The following is a 13085-nucleotide window of genomic DNA, read 5'->3' on the forward strand; positions in this document are numbered from 1 at the left end:
TCTATTACAATACACTAACATAACACGTATCAATCTCCCTTTCTCCTGTTTGCTAGTTTAAAGCTTTATTGTCAGTTGATGCCATCCCAGCTTAGCTCAAACCACAATCCACCTTAAATCCTGTGTGATGCCATTCTCTTGAATGGTAACATCTTCAAAATGACCTCTTACATGTTACTTCTGTTTGCAAAATGTTACAAGGTTCTAGTAGTTCCAGCACATCATTACCTCCTATTTGTCCACAGAAGTTATGTACTTTCCAATGGCATTATCTGTTGAAAAGGCAATCACCTCTACAGCCAATCTAACGTGGATGTTCAGTTGTGAAACCTCAACTTACTTGGGACAATAGTCTTGTTATATTAATAAGCTTGTGGCAGCCATAAATGACTTTGTATATTTGGGTCATGTCATGATTCCATTGTACTACAACTCTGCTTTAAACCAACAAACACACAAGGTTGCATTTGAGTGGATTTGGAGAGGAAGAAGAGACTAAACGTGAACAAGCAGATGCAATGTAGTGTAACATCAGATGACAGGGTGTGATGCAGAAAAACTGGTTCTACTTCCACTCTAGCAGTCTACAAAAAACAAGCAAACAAAAACCAGTGACATCCATGATAGCAAAATGGATCTTGACCTCATTTAGAGTCCTATTATCTTTACTACTATTTAGTTCATTCAGCAATATTTTAAACCAATTACCAGTTTAAACAGGAGAAAAAAGTTGGATGAGACTTGACAAATACAAAGTGCAATTTAATAGTAAATAAATAAAATCGAGGAAAAAATGGCTGCAGATGCATTTTACAGTAATCCCTAACAGAAAATCAAAAATGGAATCCCCATCTCCCATTGCACAAAACAGGTTAACTCCTGCATCATTGTAATTTTCATTACTAGGTGGATATCAGCTGCAGGATTCAGGGAAAATAGATGACATCATCCATTGAGAAAAATTACATATGGATGACATAAAACTTCCATCTTGGACTTACAAAGTTTTCACACTAAAATGATAACTGAACTAAAATGTTACCTGAACAAAAACATTTACATTTAATAGAATAAAGAACAGTATTTTAAAGCTTGTTTTCTCTATTTTGCCCAAGATTGCTAAAAAAAAATAGGACTTTTGGGCTCACCATAAAATCCTTTTCCTAATTGTCCCTTAATTGTCAACTAAAGCGTAGCAAAACTCAGAAAAATAAAAGTCACCAGGAGGTAGTACCAACTGACAAGGGACATGCAAGGTCTGTTGTCAACAAAATAAATCCTTGGCTCCTTTTGTGTTTGTTTAACCTCTACAATGTGCTGTATCTCATCTCTGTGTGCAGCTCGTGTGCACATGCAGGAAATACATCATGGCCAAAGTGGATAACTCATCTTCACGGAAGTCTGCCATGGAGTTAGCGGATAACATGGCACCTTCTGAAGACACAGCGGGACCTGCACACTCATCACTGCAGACAGGTATGTTATGTGCCATAATCAGTAACTATGCTGATTGCAACAGAAGATCACCTTTAATTTTAATGGACATTTTTTACCCACCCAAATATACTGCTACCTACAGGAGTATTGGACACTGGCAAACAACTCTGGGCCAAACCAAGATAACACTCCTTCTGTTAGAACGCATTCCTCTAGAAGCAAAGCAGTCATTTGAGAATAAAAAGCAGTCAAACTGAGGGATGGACAACACCGCAAACAAACTCCCAGGACCATGAAAACAGAGAACAGAGGAATGACTGCTTAAAAAGCCCCTGATGAGCCTTACTTGTGAAACCACCATTAGGGAAGGCTGCAGTATTCACCTAATAGAATGTAGTAACAGAATATGGCAGTCTTGCAAATCTGGCAAACCGTTTTACTCACACATCTCGTATTATTCTCCTGGAATTGGAACAATGAGAGAATACGCTTGGAGGATGGTCTAAATGAGCCACCTAAATATGGTGAAAAACAAGGAGCCGGTGTACCCTCAGAAGATCTATCCCATATCACAAAAAGTGTATCAGTTTTCTGAAAAGTTGCGGTGCCTAAGTGATCACAGCCTGAACTGCAGGATAAAGGGAAAATTCCTGCTGGTGAACTGCAGTCGGACAGAGAAAGAAAAACAAGGTCCTAATACAGCTGAAACTAACAAACAATCTAGAGGCATAATGGAAATATTGTGTATCACCAGCTTATCTCTATTCAGACACATGCTTTGCAGAGCTGATAGCTAGAAGAGCTAAAAGAGAGAAGTAGAAAGACAAATGTCTCCAATGGATTTAAATCGTGTTTCTGAAGCCTTCCAAATGCCCATGCCTGGAATGTCTGACAGGGGTGTAACATGAAGTTCTGTTAGGCCTAAAACCAATCTACCAATTTTGCTGTGGTAAGACTTCTGATGTAGTGTACATCAGTCATCGGGGAGGAACCAAAACAGATGACCCTGCAGTAGGGTGATTTATTGCTGCAGACCAAGGCGAGGAGACTCCTCTGACAACCTGTAAAGAAGCAATGCCTGAAAAATCATAGCTTGAACTGCAGGTTGTATGGAAATGTCTCTTCTGTCTCTTTACATAAGGGTTCTAAAGTCAAGCACCAAGCCAAAGTAAACTATGCACATCAGATACATTGAGACATAGATGGGCTTCCAGAAAACTATAATAGCTAAATTGTAATACTACAGCCATTTTCAGGATCAACCACAGCAGCAGTTGCATCTCATTTAGGGATTTTGACCAGTAGGAAATAGCTAGGATCAGATAAAGGGCAGGGCTCAGCTCAAGGGCTTTCATAAACATAATGAGTTAAGTCCTCTACTAGAATATTAAGTGCCCTAATTAAGGCAGGACACAGCTGGATACACAGTGGAAATAGATAATTTTTGCACAAAATCCTAACTAAACAGATACAAGACTAATAAAGATTCAGCATAGCGAAGTGGGCTTGCACTCCCTGTGTATAGAATCAAAATGTTGCAACCATGTGGCAGTAGGTAATGTGAAGGCTCAAAGAGGGGATCAGGTACCCACAAAGGCTGGCAGCAGAAACTGATAAAAGTTCAGTTTGGCTTCTTTCATCTGGAGTAACAATAGGAGATGTTTATGTTATGTATGAAAATTACATATGTGGTAATAAGTTAACAATTGTATAAATAAAAACAGGAAACATCTATGTCCTTCATCAAGAAAATTAGTAGGACATATCTGGTGGTTACTCTTTCACCTGCAAAATACCATACACCAGATTTCTCAAATACTTCTAAATATTCAGAAGCCAGAAGAAAATAGGATTTCCTACTAAGCTTCTTATCTATGCCCTCAAAACAGAATATGCATCTAAAACCCAAGAACTGAGTCCCAACTCTGGCCAATGTGTTTCCCCCCCACCCAAGGATAACTCAGCTCTGCATAGGAATTCTTAGAGCCTATACATGAATTGGAACTTTCTATCACTACATGAGATGAGTCTATTAGGGGTTAAACTACACAGGTGAATGTTGATCTCTTACTATCCCAATCAACTTCCAAGAGCTTACAGAAGTTGCTTCAGTTCATGTTTCCAAAAAAAAAAAAATAGTGATATGTAGCAGGAAAGTCAATAAAAAAAATTATATACCACCCACCCCCCTTCCACATTTGAAAATAAGCCACGTTTTGTACAAAAAGAAAAAAAAAAACAGTTTTAGTACTGTGATATACATCTTATGTGTATAGCTAACACAGAAACTAAAATCATGTAATTAAAACATTTATCACTTTGTTTTTTTGTATAATGACAAAATTAATCACCAAACAGTCATATACCATCAATAAGGGCCTAAGTGCTAAATACACCTGTACAGATGTGAACTTGCTGCATGATGCACTGTGCTATATTAAAGACTACATTTATTATATTATCATTTATTATATTATTTTATTATATATATAATAATATATATATATTATATTATATTATATTATTATGTTTTATTCAACCAACTAAGTTTTTTTGATAATGCTACTTGTACAATGCGTAAATATGTACTTTTGTATATTTGAAGTGCATTTGAAGTAATCTTTTATATGAACATGTACTTTGTAATTTTTCCTTTTCATGATTTAAAGATACATAACATTCTCCACTGCGTTGGGAAATGCGTTGGGAAATTCAAACGCTATATGACCATTTATTTGTATAGGAAAATGGTCAGCTTCCCTGTGAATACATATGGGGGTGACCTGTCAGATCAACCTTTGTATAGATAATCCATCTGAAAGCTTGATGGGCATGACCCTTTATACCATTCTTTGTATATACCTATCCTAAGTAAATTGTATGAATTTCTTGTATACCAATACATGTGATTATTGCTGATACTATGATAAAAAAAAAAAAAACACAAGCTTTCTTTCGTGAACCTATAAAATGAGCCTTGTTAAAGTCAAAAGCAAAATGCATAAGCATAAATGGGGCCCCAGGCCATCAGAATAAAATACACAATGGGGTTGATTTTTTAAAGAACAAATCATGTTCACTTTGCAAAAAGTTTTTTTTTTTTTTTTACTGAAAGGTGAATACTGGGGAAAAAAATAACTTGGCAAATGATACTCAATCATGCACAGGGCTTTTGCACAAGACTGGAAGGCTAAAAGTACAGCTCCCATTAGGTAAAAACTAGGTCAGAATTGTGAAAAAGAAAAGCTGTGCTTAACTTCAATTATCTGATGATGAAGCTGTAACTTTCAGTATTCTTCCCATGTTTTTTTAAGCTGGGAGGGAAGAAGCTGTCTGTAGGTGGGGGGTGGCCGCTATATTGGGACCCAACTTTTCAGTAACCACCCAAAAACAGCCAGGTTGTTACTGAAAAATGCCGGGTGGTGCATCAAGTTGGGGTGAACACTGTACTTCCATTATCCAATCATGTGTGCAAAAATCCTATTTAGGATATTTTATTTGCATTAATTTTACCTTCATCCCCCTCATACTTAATATTGCTGCACCTAGGCTAAGCTACGAGTACAAGCCTATATGTCCCACATATGTAGTGTGAACTAATGCACGATACATAAGGAGTTTATTAAAATGTATCAATTTGATCAAAATTAGTATACAAAGCTGAAAGCACAATGTCCAATATTTAAAATTTACTGCAGCACTGACAGGTTACCCACTGCAAATTTTTTTTTCAGATTTTGGTAGATGCTGAAGAGGTAAACCACCAAAACATTTCACACCAGCTTCAAATTATTTAAGAGCAGTATTTATACTTTAGAAAACACAAACAAACAGTTACAAAACCAACTATTTGATTTCCAAGCGCAAATTAAAAATCATATCAACATTTTTATTGAATACAATTAAAATCACTGGTGAAACCAGAACAATTTCTAGTTTTCAGTAAAATGTTGATATTCAATAAGTTATTGCAGATGTAAATTGTTTTTCTTCTTAATACCCCAAAATAATTTACAATTTTTTTTGTGTATATGCAGTTGCATCCTACAGGTCAGCAGGTCAAACCTGGGTTTTTGGATTATAGGTCATTCCTCCATGCATCAGCAACACTTTCAACTTTTTTACTCCACCTTAAACGGCTGTGATGGAAGAAAAATACCCAGAACTTCTACAAATGGAACAAGTTCTGACACCCTCTTGTTCTCACAGTACTGGTGGTTGACCCAGACCAGTCACAAAGAGGTGGGAGGAAAGTTCCATGCAAGCTTCACTTGATGTGCCACTGAGCAAGACAGGGAGTATTTTCCTAGGTTCTGATAGCTAAGTGGACCAGTAAAAAGAGGAGTATTCTGATGGGGAGGGGACATTAAAGAAACATTTTGCTTTGCTGTGCACTAGCAAAGCCCAGCTTTGCTTTAGGACAGTTGCTACTATGGGTTGTACCCCTTTATCATTTGTCCATGTTCTAAATTATTACCTATAATAAAAAAAAAAATGATAGTTACATACCTGCTTCAGTATATTTCAGCCCCACCTTTTCCTCCCCATCTTTAGGCTTAGGTGGTGGCCACACTGCCTGAAGTCTGCCAGGAGTCCGGTCTTCTGAATCAGTGGGACTTGCATCTGGCTGAACACAGAACAAAAATGTAACAACATAGTTTTATGATTAGAATTTAAATGACTAAACATGGTAAAACACCTTAAGATTAATATTAAAAACCAATAGCTGTTAAAATGCAAGTCCTGCTCTGCTGATAGGCTAAGAAATACACATTTAGCACATATCAAATGTTTTTATTTAGCAGTACGGCTACTGCCCCCTGGCACTTACCATTAAAAGCTTAGCACCAGAGAGCGGTAGCAGGCTGTCACTTTTTTGTAAATTAAAAGATCACAAAAATTGCTTGCAAGTGCTTTAAAAGCACGAACAATGTTTTTTCCACCATTTGCCCATTTTTCCACCATCAGTTAGAGTCTATGGAGGCAGCAGGGGCCTAAAAACCACCCCTGGGCGCTGAATTTGCTCAAGCAAAATGTTAACCATTTTCTGCAAGCAATTTTGAGCTTGCAAAAACCATTAGTCTGAACAATGGAGATTTAAACTAGGTTACTACAATAAAAAAAAAAAAGAAAAAGGAAAAAAAAAAAAAACATGCATCACATACAGTTTTTCTTTCATCATTCTGGTCATTTTCTATGGGTCTGCCCTTTTCAAAGATGGACTTAAGTGACTCCTTGTCATTTTTTTGCTTGCGCTTTACAGCTTCAAGGTCAGGTGAATCCGATGTTGGCAAAGTCTTTTTTTGGGCCCCTGTGAAAAAAGATTTAAAAGCTTCCAGTGCCGACTCCTCTTTGACTACCATCTCCTGAGTACTGTCACTTTCCTCTGGAAGTACATCTTCCTTCTCTTCCTGCTTTGGCATATCAAAATTCAGAAGCTGGGAGAGTTGCTCCATAAATTTGGAGCTAGCTTTGGTCTCTACTGGCTTCTTCACTTCACGTTTCCGGACCGGTGAAACATTTGAAAGGTTTGATTTTTGAACTGGCTGAGAAAGTTTTAGCAAGGCCAAATCACTATCTCCTTGTTTCACAGTGACAGTTTCCTTGTCCTCTGCAGGGGTTCCTTTCTTGTGAACGCGAAAGCTACTAAAAAATGTTGGCAGCTGGAATGGCTTTTCCCCTGGGGTATTTTGTGTAGGGGTAGTTGCTTCAGTTGAAGGGCTACTCTCATCTGGTGTCTTTGTGGTATTGGCATTTTCATCCATATTGGGGTCTGCAAATTCTGGCTCTTTAAAGTCCAGTCCATCTTGTTCTTTTGTTTCTATGGCATCGCTATCTTCAATATCTAGTGTTTCAGGCTCCTGCTTAGAACCACTGTTTAGTGATACATTAGAAACAGATAAATGTGGGGACACAGGAGCCTTTGTTCTTGCCTGGCAGATATCCTGCTTGGAGCTCTCTGTGTCAGAATCAGAATCACTAGAGATGTGCACTAGAGTACCATGTACCAGCAGATCATCCTGGTCATAGTCTGTCTGATCTGGGACAGTGTCACCAGTGGAATGCATGTCTGACTTGGTATCCTCACCAATGTCTGAAGCATTCAGACGCTTTGTGTACACTCCCTCTTTTTCATCCTTTTGCTCTTGTAAAACCTGGGCTTCTGTCCCTCCCAGATCTATTTGTGGATGATCTTGGTTTTCTTCCTGTGAGACATCATTTTTACCTTGTCCCTTGGTGACTTGTGAATCCATGTCGCCCTCCTCCTTCTGGTGTAAATCTACGACACTTGTAATCTCTAAATCCTTGTCCAAATGTTCCTTTTGGCTAATTTGTTCATCTTTTATAGGCTCCTCATTTAGCTCTACAGCTTCCAGTTTATCTTCCTGCACTGCTGATGACTGCATATTGTGTTCACTAAAAAATTCACCTTCTTCATTGTTTGGTGGGTTTGCTTGTACTTCCATTTTGTTGCCCAGAGAGCGAAAGGACTTCAAAACTGCACTCTCTTCTTTCATTTTTTTATTATCCAACTTTGCAGTCATTCCAAAAAAGGACTTTATGGAAAATGTACCCAGCAAAGATGGTGTGGCTGCATTTGGCTTGCTTGTAGGCAATGAGCCTTGTGTTTGGGGTCCTGCAGAAATTGTTTCTTCCACTTCCATGTTCAGCAAATAAAAGGAAAAATAAGCCTACAGTTTCACATGCAGCACTGCTGGCTGGGACACTGCAAACAATTTAAAAAAGTAAAAACAGTATTTTTGTCTCCGCACACAAAAAGAGCCGCTGTGGTAGTAGTCAAATATTCTGTATAGTCAGGCTAAGTAAAAAGAAAGGAAAAAAAAAAGTTTTCCAAGAAAGCATGCGGGAAACAGATAAAAGCAGCTTTGTGTCACAGCTGTAAACTCACAGGAGCACCAGCCTGTAGATTCCTGCTTCCTGCTTTTCAAACAGGAGCTCACTAAGTTTCCTGGTAGCTTAATCACATACATATGACACACACTTTGTCAGCAATGACCAGTATGACAGTTATGAAAGGATCTCTGTTCTGCTGCGGCTTCAGTTCGACATTAATTAAAAGCTCAGGACGAATTCGAAAAAAAGAAATCCAGAATACAAAAGAGCAGCCGATGTTTTCACGCAAGAAAAAAAAACAAAATAAGTTATTTCACAAGTCCTTTCAGCTGAACCTGGGGGAGATCTCCGTCTTCCGCCTTGCTATGGTCTGAGGAATGTAAATGTCATCGTCTGGAGACGGCCTTAGAGAGGCTTGGGTTTCAAATTACTTGTCCTCCCAACTTGCAGGTAACAGGTAATGAGAGAGGAGGAGTGGAGATCACACCCACTAACCAGGGAGAGAGGAGTGGTGAACAGGAGGACAGAAAACACTGGGGATATTTTACTAGAAGCAAGTGGATAACCAGTCACTGAAGTCATGATTAACTGCTTCACTACCATGGGTGGATCATGCCTTAGCAAATCCGAGCTTACATGCTGTACTACATCTAATGCCTTCTAATCTCTGAATTCAGTCAGTGGTGGTGGTGTCAATCAGTTGTGGCCACGTGATATAAAAGTAGAAACAAATGCCAGATTGCATTTTACCTGTTATACAATGGAAACCATGACATGAAGAAGTGGGACTTTTATTACTAGTAGTTATAAGTAGGTAGTGTGCAATTGTATGCAACTGTATAATCTGTTAAGAGGAAACTAAAAAGCAAGAGAGGTCAGGGCTGCAGCCAAGCACCTACACAATGGGTTTTTGAAATTTGTAAAGTTCAGTTCCAAAAGTTAATGCTTAGAATTTACACTAATACACATGAACTCTTCTGGAGAGCCCAGGTGGCCTTTGAGGAGCTGTGTAAAAGAGAAGGGGAGGGAGCAGGATCTGAGTTACCAATCTTACCCTAACCTTTTTTCTCAAGAAGCAGAAAAGATCTACAGCTTTCTCTATCAGAGGTCCGAGTTTCTTGACAATTTTTGGCAACAAGTTTTCAATAAGTAACAGATACCGATTACACAAAAACACTAGGTGGTACAGAATCCCTTTTTGTGATCTACAAAATACCTACCACCACACATGTCGTCACTGCAAGGATCCTATATATATATATATATATATATATATATATATATATATATATATATATATATATTGTGCAAAAAGGCTGCGTAAAGTGTGAGCTGGTTTCCAGGTATTTACATAGCAACAGGTTTGTGGCAGCTGGTAACCAATTGAAAACATTATTTATAAGGCAGATTAGAAAAAAAAGATACAAGCTACTATATACTTTTTGTCCGTCTTATCGATCACAGTAAAAATAAAATGGTGAAAGATTCCATCTCACACTGCAAATTAGGCATAACATATTTACAGTAGGCTGGGACAAGATTTACCTAATAAAACTCTTGAATGATTCAGGACAATGTCAAATAGCCAGCATCAAACATCTCCAATATAATCTCTGACTCACTTTATGTGAATAATTAATGATTATAAAAATTAGCTTCTACAAACAAACTTGTCTTTACAACATAATGGCACTTGTAGAATATTAAACATATACATGGGACAACTTTAGGTATCACCAGCAGCCTCCTTAGCAGACCAAGTAAAAAACAAACAGTGATTGAAGCATTAGTAACCTTGGCATGGCCAGGGTTTGCATACATCATACATGTGTATTTAGGTGTTTTTAGCAACGCACACACACCATTGTGTTTTGTTACTGCACATATAGCTTCCACGAACAGCTATAAAGGAATCCTCAATGTTTAAAGATAATGCACACTTACGAGCATTTTCATGCTCAACCACAAACTTTATTTTATTTTTATGTTACCCGTACATTTAAGTCCAAGGTTAGGTGAAGATGGTTTCGGTTGGGCCGTGATAGCTGGTCCCCTGGTCTTGTATCAGTAAACCTAGACAAGTCACATAATGAGCCTAGAGGTGATCTGGTAGAATTTCTCCGTAGAATTCCAGTGCCTGGATAGAAAAAAAAATGGATAAAGATCAATTTACCTACAGCAGTAAAAAGAAAAGCAAAACTTGCCTATTAACTGCACAATGTAACTCACATAATACTGAATCCAATAAGATGGCTTGATAACCCCAAATGCTTCACAACCATCACCCAGCTGGGGGAAAAGTATGGCAGGAAAAATTGAATCCATACAATCTGTATTAAAGAAGCTCCAGCTGGGCACTACAGACAGATGGTGGACATAAATGGGGTACAGGCACAGTCCACCAAGTTGTTCCTAAAGCTCAAACCTAGGTCTTGGTTGTTTCACTCTAATCTAACATGCACAAATCCTTCTAATAAACAGCACAGAGGTAACTGCATTAGAGTTATCTCCCCCCAAAATGATCATAAACTATAGGACCTAGCCAGCAACAAATATATGCAATATTAAAACAAACTTAAACAATATATTCAATTATTATATATAGGCATCGAATAAAGGCAGGTCTTTAAACTACATAGATCATGGTGGTATAAAAATAAATTGTACAATCAGATTGTATAGCACATAAAACAAAGCTGCTGTATAGCATATAAAACAAGGCTACTATATTTAGTGACACACAACATGGGTTTGGCAGTATACCCTACCCCATCCAACAATTGCTGTACTAAAATACTACATGTCCCACCTCTACTTAATAGACTTATTCTCAGGGTAACCAAAGAATAACCTTTTTTTTTCCTTGACAAATTGGAAGAACTTTTCCCTTGCTCGGTACCATCAGCTTGCATTCTCCTGTTCTCCACTTTATCCTGAATGTTACTACCATTTTTTTTGAGCACTCAGTAAAGCAAATAATTCATCTATTACATTCATTTATCAATACATTAGCGTTGTTCTGTAGTGTGAGATCGGAGCCATTTATTGGTGCAGTCTAAGATGAACCCGCTTGTAAGCGAGAATCCTCATTATGATCCTCCATGTACATTTTATTTACCCAAGAACAAGCGGTTTACAACAGCGCGTAAATACAGTGCCAATAGGTCACTTAGGAAAGATGACAAGTCTCTGAGACTCAAACTGTATGGTTCTACTTCAACATATAAAAAGACGCTCAAAATTACAAAAACTTATTTCCTGAAGGGATCAATTTCATAATCTTTGCATTTATCAGAAGGATAACAGGATATCCATTATGCCACAGTGCTAAAAGCATTTTAATCCCTGCTTCACAGCAGCTTACTTGCTTAGAAAGTATCTAAACCTCTACAAGAAGAATAGCAGCCACTGTAAAGAATGGTCATAAAAGCAACGAAAATCAAGAGGACAAAACCCAATATAAACTCTGTACAAAGATCTGTCCAGCTGTGAAGGACCATCAGTGCTTTACAGCAAAGCTCCCTGATAGAGGAAAATGAAGACTGTCTGGGAACTGCCCCTATGGTCTGCATACTTTAGGCTAGTATACAAGTGCCTGTATGTATTAGGTAGAGTGTTCACTACACCATTCTAGAAGCACAGAAGGCATGGGAGCAGTGATCCCAAATCATTAGTCAGGTAGGAAAGAAAAATGTGTGTAATAACTCCATCTAGTGGCCAGCCATAATAATGCTGCCTAAATGAGTGAAAGTGGAAATATTGAAATAAAATAAAGATCAAACCGCCGGTTTAGAAATACATTTCCCTAAGACTGGCAGTGCTTGCATATACGGAGCATCTAGGTTTTTGGGCTCCAAAATAAATGGACAAATGGAAAAGAGACAACCAAGGACAGGAGACAACATACCACCACCTGGCCTTAGCCATACAAGTAACACATACAACTTAACACAGTCTTTTCTTTTAAACAAACATGAAGACAAAAATGGAGAAGTTATGTGTGAGTAAGTAAACACCATATTTCAACATCTTGTAGAACCACCTTTAGAAGCAATAACATGAAGAAATAATTTTATGCATGACCATCAATCTGTCAGATTGTTTTGGAGGTATTATGGCTCACTCCTCATTACAACATTTCTTCAGATTGAGCTTTCTCAGCCATTCGTTTATGCACAGATCTCCTGAAGTGCTACCACAGCATTCTGATCGAGTTAAGGCCTAGATTCTTTTATTTCAGCCATATATTTATTTCTGTATATTTGCTTGTACACCTGGGGCCATTGTCCTGTTTACCAGTCACACAGAAGGCCTCACATTTCCAAATAAAATACTTTGTATTACAGAGGAGTTTAGGGCAAACTGCAAAGGAGCCATGACTGCAGAACAAACCCAGATGACGATCCTCCACCACCATGCTCCACAGTTGGTTTGAGGTCTTTGGGGGAAAACCAAACACGTGAATTATGGTCAAAGTATTGCAACTTTGGTCTCATCTGTCCAAAGAATATTGTTCCAGAAATCTCGTGGTTTGCTCAGATGCAACTGCAAACTTAAGGAATGCTGCTTTCTCAGAAACCCTTCCTAACATGGTGTTAAACAGCAATTGCTCATTTTGGCAGAGATTAAATGCTTTGTATGTATAAACATTTACACACACACACACACACACACACACACACACACACACAAAACAAAACTACAAGCCTTCTGAGAGGTGAAACAGTATGTGAATCCTTTATCATTTTCTATATTATTATATGAATAGGACCTAAATCAACAACATTTTTTTT

General features: G+C 38.0%; 1 protein-coding gene across 4 annotated transcripts in view; it reads right to left on the bottom strand.

The window, feature by feature from the left end:
• FMN1 (formin 1) overlaps nt 1-13085 on the bottom strand; it is a 121512-nt gene that overhangs the window by 72758 nt on the left and 35669 nt on the right. For 2 of the 4 annotated variants that reach the window (XM_072428953.1, XM_072428952.1), the window contains exons 3-4: nt 10290-10429; nt 5947-6064 (exon numbers count right to left, since the gene is read on the bottom strand). In XM_072428953.1, coding sequence (XP_072285054.1) covers nt 5947-6064; nt 10290-10429 — 258 coding nt within the window. Of the gene's footprint in view, nt 1-5946; nt 6065-6602; nt 8910-10289; nt 10430-13085 lie in introns of those variants that run through there. The other 2 variants (XM_072428955.1, XM_072428954.1) reach the window with 2 other exon arrangements.

This window comes from Pyxicephalus adspersus, chromosome 12, assembly GCF_032062135.1.
Source record: "Pyxicephalus adspersus chromosome 12, UCB_Pads_2.0, whole genome shotgun sequence".
In the NCBI taxonomy this organism is placed as follows: Eukaryota; Metazoa; Chordata; class Amphibia; order Anura; family Pyxicephalidae; genus Pyxicephalus; species Pyxicephalus adspersus.